General features: G+C 37.7%; 1 protein-coding gene and 1 long non-coding RNA gene across 2 annotated transcripts; one reads left to right on the top strand and one right to left on the bottom strand.

Annotated features, from left to right (window-relative positions):
• The first annotated feature begins 6,206 nt into the window (after window positions 1-6,206).
• LOC308688259 lies at window positions 6,207-8,323 on the top strand. Its single transcript, XR_014029860.1, has 4 exons — window positions 6,207-6,278; window positions 6,757-6,813; window positions 7,270-7,344; window positions 7,424-8,323. It is a non-coding gene; the product is annotated as an uncharacterized lncRNA (long non-coding RNA).
• A 1,248-nt stretch (window positions 8,324-9,571) lies between these two features.
• LOC308688258 (sialoadhesin-like) lies at window positions 9,572-25,761 on the bottom strand. The gene is made up of 4 exons (XM_081361216.1): window positions 25,685-25,761; window positions 25,325-25,397; window positions 12,241-12,577; window positions 9,572-10,921 (listed from the first exon to the last, which is right to left on the bottom strand). Exons 3-4 carry the CDS (start codon window positions 12,503-12,505, stop codon window positions 10,671-10,673), a joined length of 516 nt encoding a protein of 171 aa, XP_081217342.1. The 5' UTR covers window positions 12,506-12,577; window positions 25,325-25,397; window positions 25,685-25,761; the 3' UTR covers window positions 9,572-10,670.
• Between the last annotated feature and the right edge of the window lie 1,585 nt (window positions 25,762-27,346).

Here is a 27,346-nt window from a genome sequence, read left to right as displayed (position 1 = left end):
TCTGTTCCAGTTCCTGAGCCGGTGGTGTCTGTTCCTGAGCCGGTGGTTCCTGTGCCTTGGCCGCCCGAAGGATCGTCTCCGCCCTGGCCGCCCGAGGGAGAGTCTCCGCCCTGGCCGCCCGAGGGAGAGTCTCCGCCCTGGCCACCCGAAGGGTCGTCTCCGCCGTGGCCGCCCGAGGGATCGTCTCCGCCCTGGCCGCCCGAGGGAAAGTCTCCGCCCTGGCCACCGGAAGGGTCGTCTCCGCCCTGGACGCCCGAGGAGAGGTCTCCGCCCTGGCCGCCCGAAGGGTCGTCTCCGCCCTGGCCGCCTGAGGGATCGTCTCCGCCCTGGCCGCCCGAGGGATCGTCTCCGCCCTGGCCGCCCGAGGTAGAGTCTCCGCCCTGGCCACCCGAAGGGTCGTCTCCGCCGTGGCCGCCCGAGGGAGAGTTTCCGCCCTGGCCACCCGAAGGGTCGTCTCCGCCCTGGCCGCCCGAGGAGAGGTCTCCGCCCTGGCCGCCAGATGAACTGTTGTCTCCACTCTGGCCGTCGGCACAGCCTGCTCCGTCCTGGCCTCCCGAATCCTGTGGGCCACTCCGGTGTCACAAACATTTTGTTTCTCCCGTCCCGCCCTGGTCTGTCCCTCCCGTCCCGCCCTGGTCTGTCGTCCGGGTCTTATGGAGCGTCTGGTAGCCGCTCCGTAGGGAGGGGGTAATGTCACATGCCTGTCCTGTCTTGTGCTGCACATGGGTGTTTTGTTATTTTGGGCCATGTGCTCGTGTTATTGTCTGATCCCTCCCCCTTGTTATCTGATTATTGTTTGAGTTCATCCACCTGTTCCCTCCTGATTAGTTTCCCTTTATTAGTTCCCTCTTGTTTGCAGTCTGTGTCGGTACGTTGTTTAATGTTTCCTGTTCCCTGTGATTCTCCTGAGTATTCTAGTCGGTTATGGTTATGGTTATGGTATTTATTTAGATCTGTTTTTCCCCCTCGTGGGTTTTGTTTTGTGTTTAGTGTCTTTTGTTAATAAATATTTGATTTCTCCAGCGTTTGAGTCCTCACACCTTTTTGTTCACAAGCGATCGTGACATATTGTTATAGCAGACCCCGTAATCTACGCGCTGCCTCAGCACCCGCGAGATCCGAGCCAAAAAATCTTTATTGACTTTCTTCCCTCGAGAAAAAAGCCATCGGGAGCAGAGCTAAACTCTCGATAGTGCAAAAATTACACGTCGGGAATTTATGAATAAACACTGTCAGCCTCCTTATTTTACTTGAGCTGACCGTGCACGCTCCACTCCCAAACAAACAACACATGAATCGCGTGTGTCCCCACTCGTAATGAAGCGAGGGCGGGGAGGAACACACAATCCAAAGCTGTTTGCTCCCCATACTCCTGTCTAGATATATATATATATAATATGCTTGTGGTTGTGGACATGTATCGATGCTCAGCACTCTACCTCCTCAGAGATAGACTGCTGAAACACTGGGCTCTCTAACCAGGACGGAAGAAGCCGCGGCGCGTGCTTCCGATCGCAGAGAGAGCGCTGGATCCCCCGGATAAAGCCAGAGAAAAGGCGGAGCCCGTCTCTAACCTCTCCGCGAGATCTATTTGCGAACCCACAATACCAACTTCCGTGCTGCCTCGGCAACACGGTGTCGGCATTGCGAGGAACGCGAGCCTGAACACCCTCCTCAAAGAGTGACAAGCGGGAACGGAGCGAGTACGATATTAACTCGCAATGCTCGTAGTCAGCACCCTCGAGCGCTGACAGAACATGCTCCGTTTCAAACAAACAACACATACACCGTGTGTATCCCCACCCGTAAAGACAGAGGGCAAGGAGGAACACACGATCTAAGGTTGTTTTGTTCGCCATAATATTTATGCTTGTGACAGACAACAATAAATAAGACAGACAGTATAACACAGAGCGCTTGCTGAGGCACAGAAGCTAGCGCGGTTCTAAACCGGATGTCCTTTATCCTTTCCTGGTCGTCACGTCACCCGCCCGTGACGCCCACTCTCGCCATTGGACTAGTTGACATAGGTGCTTCAGACGCAATCACGCAGGAGCGTTCCCAAAGCGTCATTGACGCATCGCGAGTTCCCTCGAAAGGGAATTATGATTTTAAAGGTTTTGAACATTGTGTAAACGATCATGAACTCACACATGACGTTTAAAGTCACAGCATCAGAGTATTTCTCTCCATGTTCATTGATGGACTTGCACTTGTATTCTCCACTGTCATCAGAGCTGATCTTTGAGATGTTGAAGATTCTTCCAGATCCTACAATCGTTCCTCCTTTAAACCAGCTGATTTCTGCAGGAGGGTTTGAGTCACTGATGCAGTTCAGAGTCACTGAATCTCCCTCCACTATTACACCAGATGGACTGATGGAGATCACAGGTTTCACTGGAGGATCTACAGATGTCAGGTAAAAGTATTTATCAGAGACGGCTGGTGGAAAATGTTCTAGGAAAGACTGCAGTTGGTTATTATTGGACAATTTCAGCAAACATCCCAGTTTAATTTTCACAGTTTAATGCTCAAAGTTAAAAAAAAACAGAAAAAAGTTTAAGCAAAAAAGTTAAAAAGGAAAAACTATTTAGACAAAAATTTTGAGAGGCTTGAAACATTTGAAATACAGACAAATGTTTTACCAATTTCTGGATTAAGTTTGAGGAATTTTTTTTTTTTTTTACTTTTCCTAATTTACAATGAATGTATATAGTGCAACTGCAAAAACTGAGAGGAAAATAAATACATGTTATATTTATTTATTTATATATGTATATTTATTTTGAACCGACACCCAGCATAACTCACTCCAGCTAGATATAGGCAGTAAACTAGCTGCAGCTGAAGTGAACTGATTAGAGTGATGAGCTGCTCACTAGGCAACAAACAAGCACCACACACATAGACCCAGCACCTACAAAAACACCAACAGATACACAAAATGAACACAAGGATTTATGAACTGTGACAGCTCCTCCAACCTGTGACCCAGAAACTGATCAAACTTATCAGTAACTTATCCCTTCCCTCCTACAGGGAACGGGGGTTACATTAGTAACCTAGTCGTTCCCATTCAGTCATCACTATGAGTTACGTAATAACTACTATATTTTAAATATATTTATCTAGCGTCTAGGTTACTGATGTAACCCCTGTTCCCTGAAGGAGGGAACCGAGACGTTGCTTGACTGACGAATTAGGATCGCGCCTGAGAACAAATCATCATCGAGTTTTAACAGAACCGGTCCAATGGACATTGTCGAGTGAGATTTGCATCGTGAACCCCGTGCTGTGGTTATAAAGGAAGCGATCAGAGACACACTCACCAAGTTTTCACAGAGGAGCCGAGTGGTGCTCAACGTCAACGGGACGTAACTTCTCCCACTTGAAAAAGACGTACTGTTAAATGTATTAAAATGCATTAAAGTATATTTGTATTGTATTAAAAACAAACTCAAGTACATTTTTAATATATTTAATTGTACGTCTTTTTCACCTTGGCTCCCTTCCCTCCTTCAGGGAACAGGAGTTACATTAGTAACCTAGACGTTTCCATTCAGTCATCACTATGAGTTACGTCAGTGACTGATGAATTGGGATCCCTAAGAAAAACTTCTTCCAGCACCTCGTGTAAACCGCCTGATCCCCCGCACCCTTTGAGAAGGAGAGGGCTTTACACAGAGAAGTCAATCACTGCTGTTCCTGCTTGTTAACGCCTACTTTCACTGTTCTGCCATTTCCACTATGATGGTATAAATAAATAAATTAAATAAGTCAATAAATAACCCTTTAACTTTGAGTTCAAAACTTAGAAGATCCTACATTTCTCCAAGGACAGTGAATTATTTTTTGAGTCTATTTACCCGTGGAAGAATACACATATAGGATCACCACATATGGGCACCAGTCTAGCACAGGGGCTGACCACAGACCAGAGTCACTTCTGACTCCAGAGGAGGAGACGGTGAGCGAGTTGCAACATGAGATGGGAGCGTAGATCACCTTTGATCTCATGATCCTGGCTCTTCCTTTCCTTTTCCGCCCTCTTCTGGTCACTTGCCTTATCGCACTCACCCGTTTTACGCACACACTCACACTCCTCTTCCCAGCTGTTTCCTATCTTCTCCTGCTCTACTCTAAGTACACCACACCTGTCCCCTTTTCTCTCTGAATACGTTTGCTACTTCTTCTCTCTCTTCCTCCTGCCTCTTTGTCAGATTGTTTGTTAACTACTGATGAAAGAAGTCTCTTGTTGCACACCCGCTCTTCCTTGTCCTGTCGGGGAATCATCTAGCTGCAAGTATTATACTGCTTATGCTCTAACCAGCTCTCTGTGTCTAGTGCTGCGCTTGACTGTGCTGCTGCAGTTCCCCACTGTGTACTCTCCTGTGTGACCAGAGGCTAGCCGCCAGCTGTGCCCGAGCATCTACGCTGACCACTGTCTAAGCTCGTATTCTAGAAGATTTCTCCTTTGATGATTACTGGCCATATGTTTTGGCTATTTCTGTTGTGATTATTTTCAAGAAGATTTCTGTTTATTCGCCCTGCTGGTGGCTACCTCATTTACATTCTATTAAAAGACTTATTGACTGTCATTCGCTACTGGGTCTTTTCTCACCTCACAACAATCTTGACGTTTTATGTACGCATATCGATGTGTTCAGGGCCGGATCTAGACATTTGGAGGCCCTAGGCAAAATTCATGTTGGAGGCCCCCCCCACCCCCAATAAAACACACTTGAAACAAATATGATTCCTAACCTTTTTATTTATACAACATTTAACTTTAAATTTAGTATATTTTTACTTACACAGTACATAAGTTTGGACAAATTACTATTTGTAATGTTTTTGAAAGAAGTCTATAAATCCTCATCAAGCCTGGATTTATTTGATCAAAAATACAGAAAAATAATATAGTGAAATATTATTACAATTTAAAATAATGGTTTTCTATTTTACTAGGCTATACTTTAAAATATATTTCTGTGATGCAAAGCTGAATTTAGTGTCACGTGATCCTTCAGAAAACTGATTTATTATCAAATGTTAGAAATGGTGCTTAATATTTATTTTATAACATGTGATACTTTTTTTCATGATTCTTTGATTATTAAAAAGTTCTTTTAAAAAAGTCTTCAATATCACTTTTATAAATTTAACACATCCTTGCTGAATATTCCTGTTTTTTTTCTGTATTTTTGATCAAATAAATGCAGGCTTGTAGCATAATAATAAACTTCTTTCAAAAACATTAAAAATAGTAATGGGTCCAGACTTGTTACTGCACTGTAAAAACTAAAGGAGCCTCAAGTATCCTGTTGGATACTCAAGGAACTTCAAAATGTAATTTAGGTGCCTCAAAGCTCTTTTTCCTATAGAAGGGTAACTGGAGGAGCATTGACAATCTTTGAGGTTCTTGCTGGAACTTATGGGATCCTTTAAGCACTTTGTATTTACTTCAGAGGTTCTGGAGTCACCTTTTCATTACTATGAGACCTCGAAGTGCTTTGGGGGAAAATAGAGGAACTTGAATGCGATAGAAGGGTTATTGGAAGATCTTTTAACATTTAAGTGGTTCCTGGAAGATCTCTTAAGTTAAAGCCAGCATCTGGAGGAACCCAATGGTTCAATGAGGCCTGAATTAGATTATTATTCTATTATTATTATTATTAGGCCTATCCTATTATTATTATTATTATTATAGGCTACTTAAGTTTGATTCAGTATACATACCCAGGTGAAAAAGACGTACTATTAAATGTATTAAAAATGTACTTGAGTGTGTTTTTAGTAGACCTACATTACAAATATACTTTAATGCATTTTTATTATTATTATTATAGGCAAGTTTGATTCAGGATACATACCCAGGTGAAAAAGATGTACTATTAAATGTATTAAAAATGTACTTGAGTGTGTTTTTAGTAGACCTACAATACAAATATACTTTAATGCATTTTTAATACATTTAACAGTAACCTAGTCTTTTTCACTTGGGTAGCTTACTTATATTTAGTATAGGCCTATTTTATTAAGTCATTTAAACCTTAAACAACAACACTAAATAATAATAATAATATATGAAGAAGAAGAAGCAGGAGGAGAGAAGTTTTATTCAGTCACGAAACTGCTGCTATTCCTCTGCTGTCGTCGCTTCAGTGATCCTCGCGCTGCTCGCGCGCAACAAAGCTCAGCTGATCGACGTCATCGGTTTGAAAGTAACGGCTCCTCTCATCAAAGCTTCCGCCGTTTGTTCGGCTCTCCATTACAAGGTTTGTAAACTCGCCAAATAAATATAAATACAGAGTCTACTCACTATATATTTAAACACACACACATATATATATAAACTAAATTTATTATACATTACTACGTTTTTACAGTGTTTACCACTCGTTTATTGCACAGTATCTGGTTTTAGCCGCGATGCTAACTAACTACGTTGATCTAATGAACAAATGGAAATTATTGACTTATTGTCTTAGATTGATTTAGTCATTCAATTCAACATATTTTGTACAACTGTCTTCAAATTGCTGATATAGCCTAACTAATTTAGAAAATTCTCTGATTCTTGGCGTTTGTTATGAATAACAAAAACAGGTTATAGTTTGCTCTGTTTTTGTTTAGCCTAACGTTAACTTTACTTACTACAGGTGCCCTCATTCTCTCGAATACCATTTTAAAGCCATTTACTGGTCAATAAATATTATGTTGTGAATAATCAGCTTTGTTCTTTTGTTTCCCCAGAACAACCATTACATTTCTAAAATAATCTGAACATTTCAGTGGCAACATTGAATTACAGTAAGTTACCTGAACCACATGCAGTACTTTATTACTATGAACTTTCTCTGTGTGCAATTGTATTGTTTGACTGTGTACTTGTGTTTTTTTAATCAGTTACTCTCTGAAAATATTTTCTCATGATCTCAAATCTCATTCATGTTACTCAGAAAAATAATATCACAGGTTTGATTCACAAAAAATGCTATAGACATTTTAACTCTGAATTATAACTTCAAGTTTAGTCTTTTTCGACAAAAAAAAAGGAAAAAGCTATTAGGCTTCAGAAGACTTGCAACACAACCCATAACACATGAGTTGTGAACTCATTGATTATTTTTAGGATCTTTTCTGGGACATTTTTGGAGCTTAACCATTTTTACATAAATTGTTGCATTGAATTGAACTAGACAAGTGTACATAAGAATGGTTTCATGAATGATTTACACATTTGTTTTCTTCTTGTGTTTCATGCAGTGAAATTGAATGGTGACTGGGGTTGCATTATGCCTGAGATCTGCTTTTGGTTTCCACAGACAGAGAGTCAAACAGGTTTGGAACGTCACAATTATTTAAATTTCACAACTATCACTTTAATAACATTACTAACAGTAAATTTTGTACTTTGCAGGGATCTCAGTAAGCTGAAATACAAGTTTGATCAAGAATAAAAATCCTCCTGTAGACCTGAAAATCATTGAAGTGCCTGGACCATCCACCAGAAAAGAAGAAAAACAAACGGAAAACGATGCTGTACCTTTTCACTTTTCTAACTCGTTAAGTATCTCATACCAACTTGGTCCCATAGTGACATTTTTGACCACAAACGAAATTGCTGATCGTGTGGATTCTTAGTGAAATGACTGGAATTCACCAGTGAACATTCACAGAACAACAGATCATTTTACTGCACCTTAACTCTGTTTCCGGGTCGAAGCCTCTACTTCCTCTATCTTGTTTCATGAGAATACTCAACAACCATTTATGAACACTGTTGATTCAAGTCACACATTTAAGATTTTCAAAAGCCATAGTGTACATTACAGTCTCCAGTCTAACGGCATCCCAGACTTAAACATTTTATGATTCAAAATAGCTGAATAACTAACCATCAGAGATTTCAGTATAGAGATAAAGGTTACAGCACAATGAGTGTATATTAGCACTGTTGTTTGTTTTTGGCATCTGATAGAGCTTTTGGACTTGGAAACAGTGATGTCAGACTTACCATCGGACTGAAACACAAATGTTTTAAAGTTAAGTATGATGGACATTTTTAATTAGTTCAAATGTAATTTTATTTACATTGATTTATTTCGTGGAACATATGTGTTTCCATGCATTTTGTTGAGATGTCTTTTCTTGTTTATCTATTGTATATACATGGTTGATTATTCATGTTGCTTATGTATTATACTATTTTTTTGTGTATTCATTGATATTAATCTGTAGTTAGCTTTTTTCCCCATGTGCATGGAAGTGTATGTATAAAAATGAATATCAAATATGTAATAAACAATTCTTATTTTGTATTTGGTTCAATTTGTTTATTATAATAGATGTCAAAGGTAACCATAGTAACAACATGAAATTAAATGTAAAAAAAAAAATGAAATTTGGTTCCTGGAGGCACCCAAAGTGGTTCCACACAGTGCCTAATATAAGAGTTCCTCAGGAAACCTGTGTGGTTCCTCAGAGAACCGCCCCTTTTTAAAGGGTGCCTAGAGGATCTACAGACGGTTCCGCCGGTGTGGCAAAGTGAAGAACCCCAAAAGGTTCCTCCAGGCACCTTTAATTTTTACAGTGTGGTAGCCTATCAAACTTTATCTAAGCTAATCTCTTTTTTGTTTAATGAAGATGTTATTGTTCTTGTTGTTATTTTGCTGTTTTATTCAGTTTATTCACAGTTCCAGAATACAACTTCAGTAGATGAACATGAACGTGCTTTTATAATTTGTCTGCGTTATGGGCAGGATTTTTCCCTCCCATTTAATCAATAATGACTGCAGATATTGTCATATTATTAATATCAGTAATATGTTATTATGTATTGCATTGCTACCTTAAATATGCTATACACAAATCAAGTGGAAGAGAAAGACACGATCGCTACTGAGCAGGAAAAAAAATCTAAACTAATATTCGTATAGGCTATGATGTCAGGGTATTATCTAATCATCAGCATCAGAATATAGAAGATAGACCCATATGAGATCCTTTATTTGAAACATTTAAAAATGTTGCAGTGTGTTGGTTTTTTAACTTTGAATACAAACGTCTTGTCTTTTACTTTTGTAGCTTTTTTACTAGTCAGCTCTGGACGCGATGTTATTCACTGATTGTACGCGCAAATTCAAAGCGTCGCGTCTGGGCACGTTAATGACGCTCGCGCTCTTTTAAACTCACAAAGCGGTGAATGATTTTTCCAGAAATGACGCTGATCTACAGTAGCCCACAAGTTTATATTTAAAATACATTGCAATCACACCAAAATCGATGACCTGCATTACGAGCTGTGCTTCTTTGCGTGCCTATTTCTGCTTTTGCTTCGCACTCGCAGCACCTGATGGATGCGTTCGTTGACCGCCTCTGATCGCCTCTGACGTCTCCTCGGACTAAACTGGCTGGCGCCTCTATACAGTCATGGGCTGGCGTTAATGTGACGTAATGTAACAGTCTATGGTTAAGATAAACATCGTTACTATTTTTAGTTGATTAATAGGCTACATTTTGAAATAAATTGTAGATAGGACATTTAGGCTAAATTTTTTTTTTTTTTGTCCCTCTGTCTGGGCCCCATCCCGCCAATCGGGCCCTAGGCACGTGCCTAGTTTGCCTTTGCGTTAATCCGGCTCTGGATGTGTTGTCCGTTCGGACCAGTATATGCTTGTCTTGCAGCAACAGCAGAAACCGGCGGAGAGCAAGGAATACTGTGAGCAACTTGAGGCAATTGATCTGCCACTGGAGTCGAGTTTGCTCTTTCCCAATTGACCTGAAGCCCCAGATGGCTGAGGTGTCTGAGCACCAGGTCCCTGTGTTCACACAACTGATCTCGCGAGTGGGGCAAGATGAGCCAGTCGTTGAGATAGTTGAGGATGCGAACACCAACCTCCCGTAACAGGGAAAGGGCGGCCTCTGCGACCTTCGTAAAGACGCGGGTGACAGGGAAACTCCGAAGGGGAGAACTTTGTACTGGTATGCCCGTCCCTCGATTGCCAAGCTTAGGAACGGTCTGTGTCGAGGGAGAATTGAGACATGGAAGAACATACTATAATCCAGCTACCCGTCCCAGAGTGGGGTCTGAGTGTGCAGTGCAACACTACCTGGCTCCACAGTTTGGCAGTAAGAAAGCATACAGCTTGTTATGAGACATTGCTTATAATTTATGGGGATTAAAAAAGAAGAATGGGAAGATTTTCATCATTATAGGGTGGTTGTGTACACACACTGCCGACACATTTATGTTCAAACACTATGTAAAGTGAATTTTGCATAATAGGTACCTTTTAAAAAATCTTAAAAACCTTTTAATACAAATTTTAGGTTGATTTCTCAAAAAATAAAAAAATCTGTACGATTTTTTGAGCACAGTCTTTTCCACTAGATGACATCCAGACTCCTCTGGTGACCATATAAGTACTCTTCGATTTCCATATACGGATTAAAGGATCTTAACTACAGTCTGAACGCTTTCAAATGCTATATAGTTGGTCAAGATTACTTTAGGTTTAGACTAAGATATTATTGTTATAAATGTATAACAATAGTAAATGTCCCATAGGTGTCGGGGAGGGGTAGTCTTAAAAATAGTGGTTAAAACATTTTTATAAATCATAAATTCAGATATTTATTCTTTGTAATGTTTGAAAAGTCAGTCTCTACTCACACGTGACATTGAGCTGAACAGCAGGAGAGCTGTGTCCGTCTACAGCACAGCTATATCTGCCTGAATCCTCTCTTCTGACTGACTGCAGCAGGAGTTCATTGTTTCTGTCTCTTCTCTCAGTTAATGGCTGTGAGTTTCTGTACCAGATGAATGTTGCTCTGTCAGTCAGAGCGCAGCTGCTTTTACATCTCAGAGTGACTGAATCTCCCTCTGTCACTCTCTCAGGAGACTCCACCTGAAGATCTGAACACAAAACACACATTATATCTAGTGCTGCTGTCTATGGGGCGCCGTTTGTAAAGCGGCTCACACTGAAAATAACAGCAACATTTTGTCACATTTAGCTTCAAACAATGTTTACAAAACTGGTATGAATTTTTGACGGTCACTTTTTACCACATTTACAACAATATTTGTCAACTTAGAAATATTTTAAATAGTTAAATCTAAATATTAAATGTTACACCTAAATGTTAAATGTTAAATCTAAATGCTAAATCTAAATCTAAATGTTAAATCTAAATCTAAATGTTAAATCTAAATCTAAATGTTAAATCTAAATGTAAAATCTAAATCTAAATGTTAAATCTAAATGTTAAATCTAAATCTAAATGTTAAATCTAAATCTTAATGTTAAATCTAAATATTAAATCTAAATCTTAATTTAAATGTTAAATCTAAATATTAAATCTAAATGTTAAATCTAAATATTAAATCTAAATCTAAATGTTAAATCTAAATATTAAATCTAAATCTAAATGTTAAATCTAAATCTAAATCTTAATGTTAAATCTAAATATTAAATCTAAATGTTAAATCTAAATGTTAAATCTAAATGTTAAAACTAAATCTAAATGTTAAATCTAAATCTAAATGTTAAATCTAAATGTTTCAGGTGAAACTAAATATTTAACAAATATGCAAATTCAAAATGGAGGTAATCGGATTTTTTAGATTTAACATTTAGATTTAACATTTAGATTTAGATTTAGATTTAACATTTAGATTTAACATTTAGATTTAACATTTAGATTTAGATTTAGATTTAACATTTAGATTTAACATTTAGATTTAGATTTAATATGTAGATTTAACATTTAGATTTAGATTTAACATTTAGATTTAGATTTAACATTTAGATTTAACATTTATATTTAACATTTATATTTAGATTTAACATTTATATTTAACATTTAGATTTAATATTTAGATTTAGATTTAATATTTAGATTTAACATTTAGATTTAACATTTAGATTTAACATTTAGATTTAGATTTAACATTTAGATTTAGATTTAACATTTAACATTTAGGTGTAACATTTAATATTAAGATTTAACTATTTAAAATATCTCTACGTTGACAAATATTGTTGTAAATGTGCTAAAAAGTGACCGTCAAATATTCATACCAGTTTTTTAAACATAGCTTGAAGCTAAATGTGACAAAATGTTGCTGTTATTTTCAGCGTGAGACGCTTTACAAACGGCGCCCCATAGCTGTCATACACTGATTATTATTCAACAATGCACAGAAGAAGAGATAAACCTCATCAAACTCACCTGTGACAGTAAGAGTCCCTCCTGGAGCACCAGTATATTTTCCATCATTTTTATCAGTGAGGAATCTGAAATAGTACATGTGTTCATCCTTCAGTGTCACATGACTCAGTCTGACGGTGCAGTTCTGCTGTTGATCTCCCAGATACTGAAGCCTCTGACTGTATTCAGGGTCATTAGACAGATCTGGAGGATCTGTACGTGTTTTGCTCCAGAACACTTTCTTGATCTTATATCCAGTAGTAGGGTATTTATAAGTGCATCTCATTATCACTGTTGAGTCCTTTAGTGCACAGATGTGTGAAGGACTGTACTCCACTCCAATCAGCACTAGAAACCCCTGAAACACAGAATTCATCAAACTGTAAATGTTGTTTTATCTGTTATATTGGGCCAGGAAAACATGACAATACTTTATACTCACACTCTTCCTCCGCTTATACTCACACTCTTCCTCCTCTTATACACACACTCTTCCTCCGCTTATACTCACACTCTTCCTCCTCTTACACACACACTCTTCCTCCTCTTACACACACTCTTCTCCTCTTATACACACACTCTTCCTCCTCTTATACACACACTCTTCCTCCTCTTACACACACACTCTTCCTCCTCTTACACACACACTCTTCCTCCTCTTACACACACTCTTCCTCCTCTTACACACACACTCTCCCTCCTCTTACACACACACTCTTCCTCTTATGCACACACTCTTCCTCCTCTTATACTCACACTCTTCCTCTTATACACACACTCTTCCTCCTCTTATACTCACACTCTTCCTCTTATACACACACTCTTCCTCCTCTTACACACACACTCTTCCTCCTCTTACACACACACTCTTCCTCCTCTTACACACACTCTTCCTCCTCTTACACACACACTCTCCCTCCTCTTACACACACACACTCTTCCTCTTATGCACACACTCTTCCTCCTCTTATACTCACACTCTTCCTCTTATGCACACACTCTTCCTCCTCTTATACTCACACTCTTCCTCTTACACACACACTCTTCCTCCTCTTATACTCACACTCTTCCTCCTCTTATACACACACTCTTCCTCCTCTTATACTCACTCTTCCTCCTCTTACACACACACTCTTCCTCCTCTTATACACACTCTTCCTCCTCTTACACACACTCTTCCTCCTCTTACACACACACTCTTCCTCCTCTTATACTCACACTCTTCCTCCTCTTATACACACACTCTTCCTCCTCTTACACACACACTCTTCCTCCTCTTACACTCACACTCTTCCTCCTCTTACACACACACACTTCCTCCTCTTATACTCACTCTTCCTCCTCTTACACACACACACACACACACACACTTACACACACACTCTTCCTCCTCTTATACTCACACACTTCCTCCTCTTATACTCACACTCTTCCTCCGCTTATACTCACACTCTTCCTCCTCTTATACTCACACTCTTCCTCCTCTTATACACATACTCTTCCTCCTCTTACACACACTCTTCCTCCTCTTATACACACACTCTTCCTTCTCTTATACTCACACTCTTCCTCCTCTTATACTCACACTCTTCCTCCTCTTATACACACACTCTTCATCCTCTTACACACACTCTTCCTCCTCTTATACACACACTCTTCCTCCTCTTATACTCACACTCTTCCTCCTCTTATACTCAAACACTTCCTCCTCTTATACACACACTCTTCCTCCTCTTACACACACACTCTTCCTCCTCTTATACTCACTCTTCATCCTCTTACACACACTCTTCCTCCTCTTATACACACACTCTTCCTCCTCTTACACACACACTCTTCCTCCCTCCTCTTACACACACACTCCTCCTCCTCTTACACACACACTCTTCCTCCTCTTACACTCATACTCTTCCTCCTCTTACACACACACTCTTCCTCCTCTTACACACACACTCTTCCTCCTCTTATACTCACTCTTCCTCCTCTTACACTCATACTCTTCCTCCTCTAATACTCATACTCTTCCTCCTCTTATACTCACACTCTTCCTCCTCTTATACACACACTCTTCCTCCTCTTATACTCACACTCTTCCTCCTCTTATACACACAGTCTTCCTCCTCTTATACTCACACTCTTCCTCCTCTCACACATACTCTTCCTCCTCTTACACACATACTCTTCCTCCTCTTATACTCACACTCTTCCTCCTGTTACACACAAACTAAAACTAAAAACTAAAACTCTTCCTCCTCAAATACTCACTCTTCCTCCTCTAACTCACACTCTTCCTCCACTTATTCACACTCTTCCTTTTATACTCATACTCTTCCTCAAATACTCATACTCTTCCTCCTCTTATACTCACACTCTTCCTCCTCTTATACACACACTCTTCTTCCTCTTATACTCATACTCTTCCTCTTATACACACACTCTTCCTCCTCTAACTCACACTCTTCCTCCTCTAACTCACACTCTTCCTCCTCTAACTCACACTCTTCCTCCTCTAACTCCCTCTTATATTGTTTCCATCCAATGTTGTTCTCAACATTCAATGAAACATTTCAAGTCAATTTAGGCACTTTACAGTTTTTCTGTAATTCTCGATTGTTTACACACATTTTCTGAAAGCATGCCTCATATTCTCAGAACTCTACACACAAATCAAAAAACACACACACAATGGGCAAAACCCCTCAGTTCTCCTTCAAAATGAAACTTTACATTCAAAACAATGTTATTTCTTCTCAAAATGGTATTTTGTTTTCAAATGACACACACAAACCATCATAATCAATAGACATTTATAAGAACCAGTTGAACACTGATGTGCTCAATGTAACACACTATGATGAATGGAAAACACTTAAAACACCCTTTTATGCAAAAGCTCTGATTGTTAATTGTAAAACTGTGTGACGGGTGTTTGCCCATGTGAAGAGTCAGTGTGCATATTTGAATGGCAGTGTGTTCCTTGTGAAAACAAGAGATTTTCTGCATGAAAATTGTGCCAAAAGCTGAGAATTGTGTCTAGTGTTTTGAAAAAAAGTGTTTTAGAACTGCAATCTGAGTGTAAAGCAGGAATTGTGCTTGTAGTTTAGCAGAATTGGTTCAGGGGGTTGGTGAATGAGTTACATGTTGTGGTCATTGTGTCTCAGTTACCAGTATTTGTGTGTAAACAACTGAGAAAAACTGTAAACTCTCTTGTATTTTGTACACTTGGTTTGGTCTCATTATTAGAAATAAGTCTGAACAATTTTGAGTCATTGTGTGTAAACGATGACAACTGTGTTGTAGTTGTGTTTGACTTTAGCCTGCCTGTGTTTAGCGTTTTGAAACATAAGTGCATCACAGTAAGAAATGTGTTTTAGTGAGTGAGAAAGTGTTTTGAGTTTTGCAAAAAGAGTGCATGAGATTTGCAAACAGTGTTTTAACTTCCTGAACTTGTTTAATGTTTTACAGAAAGATTGATTTATTCGACAAATTGGTTTAGGCTATTGAGAATTCTGTTCAGAGAAGTGGGTTTAGTGTTTTAGCAATTCAGAAAAACTGTAAAACATGGAATATGACTAAATCAATATTTAACATATATACATTCACTTACGAGAACAAGAGCAAAATATATTCACGATCTAGTGCTAGGGCAGGGCTGTGAACTGTCACACTTTCAGCCTGAGACTCTAATCGACACGTTTCACACACTCTCACGCCACACCCACATTTTCTCACGCAGAGAAAAATCGCACTAACACTGACCAGAGGTGTAAAAACCACGGGTCAGAAAGTAGAAGTCCTGCCATGTTTATTCCACCCATGAACTCAGCAGCTGATTTCACTAATTAGTTCTCTCTCCTGCTGAATTAGCAAATCCAGATGATTAGAACAAAATACTGAGGAGGACTTTTACTTTCTGAACCTGGACTTTACACCTCTGACACCAACAGACAAGACAGAGCTGGTTACTTTTGACATGAAACAAATTCTCATATTCTGTAAATTTTATTTTGAAATTAAAACAATAAATATCATTTTGGCGTTGTAAATGTGAAGTGGCAGATCGCTGTAGCGCCTCAGTTCAAGAGGCACGTGAACCGATCATCGACGAATGAACAATAGGTAGGCTATGTTGAAAGCTACAGTAAAACTTACTGAAATGTATATGCCTCTGTAGTCGCATAGATTCAAATACTCATATTGCTATTCATATGTTTTATTATTATGTATTGTTGGTTACCATTTATTAAGTAGGCCTATTAGGTTTGCTACCTTTGATTTGTGAAAAACCGGGATTTTCTTTTTTTTTGGGGGGGGGGGGGATCAACCCATATTTGTAAATATACTATGTTAACAGTTGTAGGACTCCCTATTGCCTCTCTAACCTATATTTGTCCTGACGTAGATGCTCTCCCTGTCCTTCATATTTAACTGAAATTTTGGCAGGACACAACACTGTTGCGGAGAGCGGGTCTTCTTGGGTGGGCCTTACCCATTCAGAAAATATTTCTCTTTTCGCCCAGTCTGAGTTGTAAATCTTTTTTTCTTTGACGCTGTTGGCTCATCCGATTTCGTTGTGTTATCCTCCTCGTTCATCTCTCCCCCCATTTCACAAAACTTAGTAAATAGAAAGTTTTAAAAAAGCTAGCAACTAAACTCACACTGTTTCATCCTGGATGTGTGTGGATGCGTGCGACCGACCGACAGCACAAGCAGTTGAAAAAGTCCAGTGTTAAATTAACTCGCCTTAATGAGCTCATTAACTTTAACACTCTTGAGTGTTAATTTAACACTCATATTTTAACACTGACTCTGGAGCCATATAAACTCCCAGGAGAGTTAATTTAACACTGGACTTTTTGCTGTGTAGGCGATAGGCCATAAGTTGAGCTTCCAATCAAATAAAAGTAAACGCATGGCATTGTTTTACCCGTTTTTAACAGGATTGGATGTACACAACCTTGAAGAAAACACAGTAACAGTAGAAGGAAATGGTTTAATTTGAAACCAGGAAATTCTACTTTAGAAGTACATTTTCACAAAAAAAACAGGACAATTCGTGTCCTGGGAAACAATATAAATTTTCCGGGACTGTCGCTCAAAAAAGAGAACAATCCCTGGAAAACCGGGACGGGTGGCAACGCTAAGGCCTATATGAGGCGCCACGTAGGATTTAAATCAAACTTCGCTTATCAATACATAACACACGTGCATATATGCACCTTTAAACCTTTATACACCTATAAATTACTCGCATATACATACTGTTGGATGTTCAAAATACATATATGAAATACACGTGCACACTAATATGAAATCCATACCAATACATATTTTGTTAGTAATGAATGCATATACACTTGTGAATAACTTGCATATATAAACTTGACGCACGCATACACCTATAAATACTCGCATATAAACTTCCATGCATATACACCTATAAATACTCGCATATACATATAAACTTCCATGCATATACACCTATAAACACTCGCATATACATATAAACTTCCATGCATATACACCTATAAACACTCGCACATACATATAAACTTCCATGCATATACACCTATAAACACTCGTATATATATAAACTTCCATGCATATACACCTATAAACACTCGCACATACATATAAACTTCCATGCATATACACCTATAAACACTCGCACATACATATAAACTTCCATGCATATATACACCTATAAACACTCGCATGTACATATAAACTTCCATGCATATACACCTATAAATACTCGCATATACATATAAACTTCCATGCATATACACCTATAAATACTCGCATATACATATAAACTTCCATGCATATACACTTGTGAATAACTTGCATATATAAACTTGACGCACACATACACCTATAAATACTCGCATATAAACTTCCATGCATATAAACCTATAAATACTCGCATATACATATAAACTTCCATGCATATACACCTATAAACACTCGCATATACATATAAACTTCCATGCATATACACCTATAAACACTCGCACATACATATAAACTTACATGCATATACACCTATAAACACTCGCATATACATATAAACTTCCATGCATATACACCTATAAACACTCGCACATACATATAAACTTCCATGCATATACACCTATAAATACTCGCATATACATATAAACTTCCATGCATATACACCTATAAATACTCGCATATACATATAAACTTCCATGCATATACACCTATAAACACTCGCATATACATAAACTCGATGCGCGCATTCACATCCATAAAACACTCGCGCATACATATAAAATAAAACGTGGATGCATGCTTTGTGTATATGTATATGCGAGTGATTCATATGTGGATGTGCGTGAACTTTTCAGTGTAAAAGAAATAGTTTGGATTCCAATTTGAAATGAAATAAGCATAAACGAGAAAACGGCCCCTTTATTCGTTTTTTTTTCGTAAAAAAAAAAAAAAAAAAAAAAAAAAGCCTAAAGCCTCTTACGTTGTTGAATATTTCAAACAAGAATTCAACATTTGCTCGCAATGTTTTTCTTACAAAAAAACCTCATCATTTTGCAGGACAATTGTCTATTACAGTATACAACACAGAAGGGTGCCAATAATTCTGTGGTGATATACAACATGCTTTAAGAAAAGTTTATTTCCATCACACTGTAAAGTGTTTTTAGATATTACATATATATTACATATACCAAAGATTTTACATATAAACTGGGTCAGCATACTGTTAATTACAGTTAGAGTACCATGGGAAGTAGTGGTGCTGATGTGACCCCTGGAGTGGAGCCCATGAAGAAATATGGTTGGGGATAAAAGTTCACACAAACAAAACCAAAAAACTGTGGTGTTTAGCCTATAGGCATACATATTGCGTGTGTTTGTTTTTATTTATGCAGTATTATAAAATACCCATATTATAACAAATAAATATATTTGGAAATTGCCCTTTAAAACGAAGGCTCAGTTTGTGGTTTACAATTATTTGATTAAAAACAACAAAAACAATAAAAAAAAGACAAAGTCACTTAGATTAAACACTTTTTATTGATTTTTTTGTTAACAGAAGTTATCTTGCACCTTTAATTGCCTTCGCTATCATCCTGTCAATCATCTGTCTCATTCTCACGGTCGCGGATATGATTACAGTTTCAGTAAAAATGTATTTCACCATCATCGGTACCCACCCTCAGCCGATTGGCATTACAGTATTTGCAATCACCATCCCGTGGCAAAACGGAGCGTCTAAAAGAAAAGTTCTGACTGCTGACTGGACATTGGTCAGTGAGCCTCTCCCGCTCGGCGCTGTCAAGCGCAGCTTCACCACACAGATTTAACTCCGCACAGCTAAATAAAACAGGCTGGTGGCAGACTAATAATTAATATCTCTGATGTAAAGATTTCTGAGAAACGCGTAAAGTTGCACAGAAGAAAGCCCAATAGGACCTGCCCTGTACAGTTTAAGAATCTGTAGCCATAGTAGAGGACTCTTATTTTGTAGAACAGACCCGAGCAACAACTGATGACGTCACATGCTCAGACTTGCTTGACCAATCGTCGGAAGGGGGCGTGTCAGGCCGCCCACATGTGGAAAACGAATTTTGAAGTAATTTATTCGTTTTTTGCCTGTGAACTAAAAAACGAAAAATCAAGCCGAAATCTGTTTTTTTGCGTTTTTTTTTTTATTTTTTTTTTTTTACGAAAAAACAAATAAAGGGGCCGTTTTCTCGTTTATGCTTATTTCATTTCAAATTGGAAAACAAACTATCAAAATGACACAAATGACTTTAACACTGAAATGCCTTCCGGTTACACTGAAATGCCTTCCTTTTACACTGAAATGCCTTCCGGTTACACTGAAATGCCTTCCGGTTACACTGAAATGCCTTCCGTTTGCACTGAATAGTTCACGAACATACACATATGAAATTACTCGCATTTACATATATACACAAAGCACACATCCACGTTATGTATGCACGATTGATTTATGGATGTGTATGCGCGCATCGAGTTTATATGTATGTGCGAGTGTTTATAGGTGTATACAGTATGCATGGAAGTTTATATGTATATGCGAGTCTTTATAGGTGTATATGCATGGAAGTTTATATCTATGTATATGCGAGTGTTTATAGGTGTATATGCATGGAAGTTTATATCTATGTATATGCGAGTGTTTATAGTTGTATATGCATGTAAGTTTATATGTATGTGCGAGTGTTTATAGGTGTATATGCATGGAAGTTTGCGAGTGTTTATAGGTTTATATGCATGGAAGTTTATATGTATATGCGAGTATTTTTAGGTGTATGCGTGCGTCAAGTTTATATGTAGGCTATATGCACACTGTTAAAAATGTTCGTAATTTTAACAGTAAAAAACTGTAAAAAAGCAACGAAAAAAAATGTTAATTCCTTAACGGTATGCACCCTTACTATATACAGTGAAAAACTGTAATAGCTCTCACGGGACATTTCATGTAATTGTACATTAATATACTGTTAAATGTACGGATTTTGGAAGTACACTGTAAAAAAAAAACTTACCGTTGCATTTACCATACCTTACCGTAAAAAATACGGTAGCAAATGTTTACTAATTTGACAAAGTTTTACATCATCGAACTAAAAATTACGGTGAAAAACTGCCAGCTGGTTGCCAGTACTTTACCGTAAAAAATACGGTATAAATATTTATGTTTTACGGCATTGAACTAAAGTTTACGGTAAAAAACTGGCAGCTGGTTGAAAGCGATTTACCGTAAAAAATACGGTAGTAATATTTTAGGTTTTACGGCAGTGATCTAAATATTACGGAAAAAAACTGGCAGCTGTGGTTGCCAGTACTTTACCGTAAAAAATACGGTAGAATTGTTTTTGCTTTTACGGCACTGAACTAAAGTTTATACGGTAAAATACGGTTGATGTTGAACGTTGATGTTTTATTGAAAATGATAAAGTTTGAAGTTACCATTATGGAGATGAGTGTTTGCTTTAGTTGGGCTCTCTGACTTTTTAACTTTAGATTTACTCTGACTGCCATAACTGTGTGGTTATATAACACAAATGTTGTGGCATAAAAATCAGAGAAAAAATGTGACCAGGTGATGATGGCAGGTTAATGATGAGAAAATTGCATATTATGGCCTGATTAACTGACCTCATAAAGAGTCTTATTTCTCTCTTTGAGCGAAGAGATAATATTGATTATAATATTCCAAATACATAACTCATATTATTGAGTATAATATTTCTGTAAATGAGCAACAGATAATCTGAAGAACTTTAAAAATACATGGTGTAGAAAAAAGGATTTAAACTACTGCATGATTTAAACCAACACAGACATCAAGATTCAGCGTATGAATCTCAACAACGGTGACATTCGACACACTAATCAGCTAAAACTCTGAACATCACAAAACAAGCTACTAAAAAGCTGCAACAAAAACAACATCAAAAATAAAAGCAGATATAATAATAAAAGAAAATACTAAGGCAATTCAGCATAATGTATTCCTGCTGCAATGCATGCTGGGAGATACTGATGAGTTTTGATTGGAGGCTCAATTAGGGCTGGGCGATTTAAATCGCGATATGGTTATGCGCATCTCGTCAGTAAAGTCGGTTCCTTGATTAGTAGTAAATCGCTATCACCTGCTTTCAGATGAAGCAGCATTTAGGGCTGAGGAGATAATTAAGTGATTAATTTAGTGATGATTGAGCATTATTGAAGACACCTGATGTTAACAAGCAGAATCACTGAAGAAGAAAATCACAAATTGTAAGTTACCATTAAGGTGATGGGTGTTTGCATTAGTTGGGCTCTAGACCATTATATGTTTACTTGAATATTTAATGTTGTTTGTTTGCTGTTATTAATTTATAACAGTTAAATGAACAAAGTAAAATGTTATCTTAAAGTGGTGGTTATGTTTTGACATAATCATGCAGTGATCTGAAATAGTTTACTGCAGTTTACTGATTCTTCAGTCTATGATTATCAGTACTTTACTTATAATACAAAATATTTAATAAACATTGTTCTGATCAAAAGACTTTCAGATAAATTCATTTAAAACACAGACATCAATAATCAGCCTGTGAATCTCAATGGTGACAATAATAAAGCATGTTGCAGTGGCTGCCACCAATCACAACTCATCAATGGCTCCCATCATGCATTGCGGTATGAATAAATTATGATCTGAATTGTCTATGTAAATTACTTTTCCTAATTGAATATTCTGCTCCTCACCATTGTTGAGATGCATAGACTGAATCTTGACATCTGTGTGTGCCTAAAAGAATGTTTTTATTTTTTAAACAACTTTTAAGAAATCCTTTATATTATATCAAAACGTCTGGGCATTTATGCAGATTCACTAACCATCAACATAAACCGAAGTCAGAAAGAATTATTTTAATGAGTTCAGTGACATCTGTGTGTGCCATCATTGATTCACAACTGCCATCACACGATTCATTTTCTCTCTGATTTCTTAGTCATAATCAACATGTCTTATAAACACAGAGTTACAGCAGGCAGAGAAAAACTAAAGTTAGAAAGTCAAGGGTCAAAACCCCAACTAAAGCAGTCACTGATCTCCATCATGGTGACTTCAAATGAAACAATAAATCATCAACATCTAAACCTCTGTTAATTCTCAAACAGAACTGTAGACGTCTGTCAGAAATAAAGTCAGTCTGGTTAGTAATAAGTGAAGCTGGTAATGCTGTTTGTGGAGTTGTTTAATCCTCCTCTGCTGAGATCTTCACAGATTTAATGTTTTTTATCTTCAGTTGATTTCATCTGAGGCTGTGGCTGAAGTCAGTTGTAGTTCTTGTGTTTCTGCTCGTCTCTTTTTTCTGTTCCTGTTGTTTCTCTAAATGGACATTCCCAGAATTCCCTGTGTGACACTTCACATTTGATGCTATTTAATTTAAATAATTATGTTTCTTCTTGGTTTTTGTTATCAGTTTATAATATATTTTTTTTGGTTTATATTACATCATATATTGTTTAATGAATGTTTATGGCATTATTTGGAGTCACGTGTGTATGTCACCATGATGGTGTTTTGTGTTTGTGTGTATGACACTGTGCACCTTCTCAATATTACCATGTACCTCAGTTTGTGAAAAACTAATGGTATACTTAAATCATCGTATTTTTTTTTCTTTTTTGCCATTTGTGTTATTATGATGGTATTCAGTATATTGCAAAGATATAAAGTAGCCTTTAATACTTCAGTGAAATTTAATGATAACATTTATCGGTTTATGTAATTTAACGGTTGTCCCGTGAAAACTAAAAGGTTCCTACTGTATGTTTTATGGTAAAGTACTGGGAACCACAGCTGATGTTTTTTTTTTTTTTACCACACATTTAAATCCTGCTGAAGGTTTTTTTTTTTTTTTTTTTCAAAGTAAGGTTGCTACCATATTTTTTACGGTAAAATACTGGCAACCAAGCTAACGTTTTTTACCGTAAATTTCACAGGGGTTTTTTTACATTGTGTTTTTTTGCCCGTAAATTTAAATCCCGTAAAACATAAAAGGTTGCTACCTTATTTTTTACGGTAAAATACTGGCAACCACAGCTGCCGGTTTTTTACCGTAAATTTCACGGGTTTTTTTAACAGTGTGTATATGCACGTGTGTTATGTATGTATTGATACGCGAAGTTTGATTTAAATCCTACGTGGCGCCTCATACCTATAGATGTTCATGTTATCATCACTTAAACATGCGTATACTGGCGGGTGACGCTAAGGGGCAGTGGTGAGGTGCGGAGCGTTTCACTTTTTGACATGTAGGATTCACACTGCCAGCTATTTCAACCTTTCAACTGTGAAAACACTGTGAAACAAAAAATAATTTATTGTTATTTTATTGAATTTTCAGATTGTACAGCGTGTGAAAGAAATAAAAATGATCTGTGCCACCAGAAAACACAGCCTCTTCTGTGTGAGCAACACCTTATACATAATATCGATCAATCAGTGTTTTTCAACCGTGGAAAGAAGTCAATAAAACAGCTGGAGAACAAGTATATCACATAACGTTACATAACGCTGGAGAAGCATAACATTACATTTACCTCAAGAAAGCCATTTAATGACCATAGCATGTTAGTTGGCTAGAAATATTAGCTATAGAGACCATTTGCTAAATATGTGCACTATATTAGCCTACATATTTATTATATTTTTACCTATATCACAAAAATATTATTATGTTGTTATTATAATAAAAACACATTATATTTTAACCTTTAATAATAATAGCTGACCTGGGCTCTGTATGTTTAAAGCATTGTATGAGGGTTTTAAACTTCTAAAATTCTGTTATTTTTAATAATACAATTCTGAAATGTTTTGCCAATCACAATATATTTATTGTGATGCAATTTTTTTTTTTTTTTTTTTTTTTACACCCCATCAATCCCCCCTTCCAAAATTCTCCCTTTAAACTAAACTCAAAAGTTGGCAGCTCTGTCCTACAGTGATCTTTTGATGAGCTTTTAATGGACGGTGTTGCAGAAAAGCAGAAGTAAATGTACAGAGACAGAGTGAAGAGAGAACCAAGAAATCAACCGCGAACAACATGACGCACTCTCAAATAATGAAATATCTGAAAAATAAGACAAAGAAAATAATCAAAGTTGATTTATTAAATACCCAATGACATCAAAATATTAGTTGTGTGGCTTTTAGTTCTCATCTATCAGCTCAGAGCTCATTTATGTTAGTGAACTCCTCTGACATGATAAATATTTAACATGAACACATTCACTTCTGAGAACTTGAGCCAAAAATACTCATGATCTGCTGCTACAGTGATTCTTTTCCAATCAAATGCTCTGAACATTGAGAAAGTCCCTCCCCCTAAACCATGTGACACTGACTAGCAAGTAGCAAAAGACTATTGGACATTTCTAAAAGGGACGGGCGTTTGACAAGTTCAACACAAACTTCCTGTTTCAGAGAGAAATATGTGAGAACAGGACAGAAGAAAGTGCAGATCAGCTGCTCATGAGGCCTTAAATAAAACATCAGAGTGTTTCTAATGTGAATGTAAGAGAGACTCACCGTGAATCATGAGCAGAAAGAAGATCAGAGGAAGAGGAGGAGCCATTCTGACCCACATCAGCATAGCATTTATCTATAATACAGCATTCAATTCAATTCACATTAATAAGTTATGTAGGTCCTATTTCAGAAATGTACATATACAAAATCACATTAGCTTAGAATTTAAAAAAATGTAAACAATGTAATAATTTAAGGCAGAAACAATGAGCTCATTGAAGTAATGAATACTTGCATTAATTCATCACTTAAACAAGTATATGTAAATCACCCTATTCTTAACATTTCTCATGCAAAGACACGTATGTTATATGAGCAATAATCTTCAGTTTAATTTAAGCAAGAGTGTGTTTGTCTTACCGTGTTGAAGCTCATCACATCAACAGCAACCAAATGACAGACTGTTTTAACACAAGCACTTTAGCTTTACATTGAAGGACTGTGAGTGGTTAACACTGTTTATTAATGACCAGCGACAGAAACATCACAGTCTCTCCCTCAACAAGAGAACAACATTACTGAACTAAACCTACTTAAAGAAAAATGATGATCTTTTTCTGTAAGTTGAAGATGAATAATTGTGAATATGAATGAAGATGAATGACAGTGATTTACAGGTGAGGCTCATCAAGGTTGATGTCAGTCACAGGAGATGGTGACCTCTGGTGGCAGTTTGAGGGATTGAACGAGCACATATGAGACGAAATGTGTCAGACTGCAGAACTATATACGTGACAGCAGTTTCAGGCCAGCAGCTTCAGACCGGACGTTAGGAGCTGGCGATCACCTAAAGCCTCTTTTATACCAGAGATGGTCTTATTACTGGGAGATACCAGGATCTGTGGCTCTACCATTAGAAAAAGTGTAACAGCTAACTTTGCTAACATGTGCCTTGATAACCACATTACAGCCTTGACATCATTGAGGCTGTGTCTGAAATCTCCCCCTATACCCTTAAATAGGGCATTATTTGAGGGAACAGCCATTTGTAGTGGTGTCTGAAACCATAGTGGACCTTATTGAGTGCACGTGTTCAGTCTCACAATGGACCGATGTACGCTCAATGTCTAGAGAATTCCCATAATGCACTGTAAGAATCATGTCTATTTAATTCCTTCGTCTGACCAGAAGATGGCGCCGCAGCCGAATCATTCATCCATCCATTTTCCGTCACTTCAACACTGACAAACATTTGGCTTGCTCTGCTCCATAGTGGCACCTTCAGCATCAGCCAATCCCATCATTATATGATACACTGAGCTTCTGCATGCTGATCTTTCTGTAGCGCCGCCACAAATGGGAAGCACACAAAGGTACACAGGGCTACAATATGCTCTAAATGTGCAGTCTTTACAGATCCTGAGCACATGCTTAATTAGCGAATCAACATGTTAGCTTGTGCATAGATCATACGACACTGTCTATAAATGTCCCAATCATCAGAAAGGTCATCAGTTATATAATGTCCTGAGTATTTATCCTCATCACAAACTTTAAGGACAATATCAGACAGAGAGAAATCAGGAAATTACAGTTTCATGTCTTTCCTACTCCTAGCAGTCATAATATTACTCTTCTTTGCATTATATTTAAAGTCAAAGTCTGAGCCATATTGTGAGCAAACCCTCAGTAACTGTTGAAGGTCGGCACTATATGGACAGAAAAATCACCAAATTAACATTGTTAAAACTTTCCCCAAAACAAGTATATCTTGTTTAGAGCCAGAGTTCGACCAACTTCAACCTTGAAGAAGCTTTGTATCCTGTGTATTTGTGTGTGTGTATTTGTGTGTGTGTGTGTGTCACGGGGTGACGAAAAGGCAGGTGGAACCTTTTTTCTTGAGGGGGCGTTTCCCTGTCGGAGCATTTCCGATGGGACACCGGGCCGGTTCCGGTGTTGACGTGATGGTCGATCGCGGGGTAATGAAGTGAGAAACGAGTGTCAGCTGTGAGAGATGAGGGAGGCGATCAGCAATTGGGACGCGTGTCTTAATGGATATAAAAAGGTATTTTGGTGTGGTTC

The sequence above is a fragment of the Scardinius erythrophthalmus genome, assembly GCF_964197995.2.
Source record: "Scardinius erythrophthalmus genome assembly, chromosome: 3".
In the NCBI taxonomy this organism is placed as follows: Eukaryota; Metazoa; Chordata; class Actinopteri; order Cypriniformes; family Leuciscidae; genus Scardinius; species Scardinius erythrophthalmus.
The sequence above is the reverse complement of the archived record's forward strand: the minus strand, read 5'-3'. Positions and strand labels throughout refer to the sequence as shown.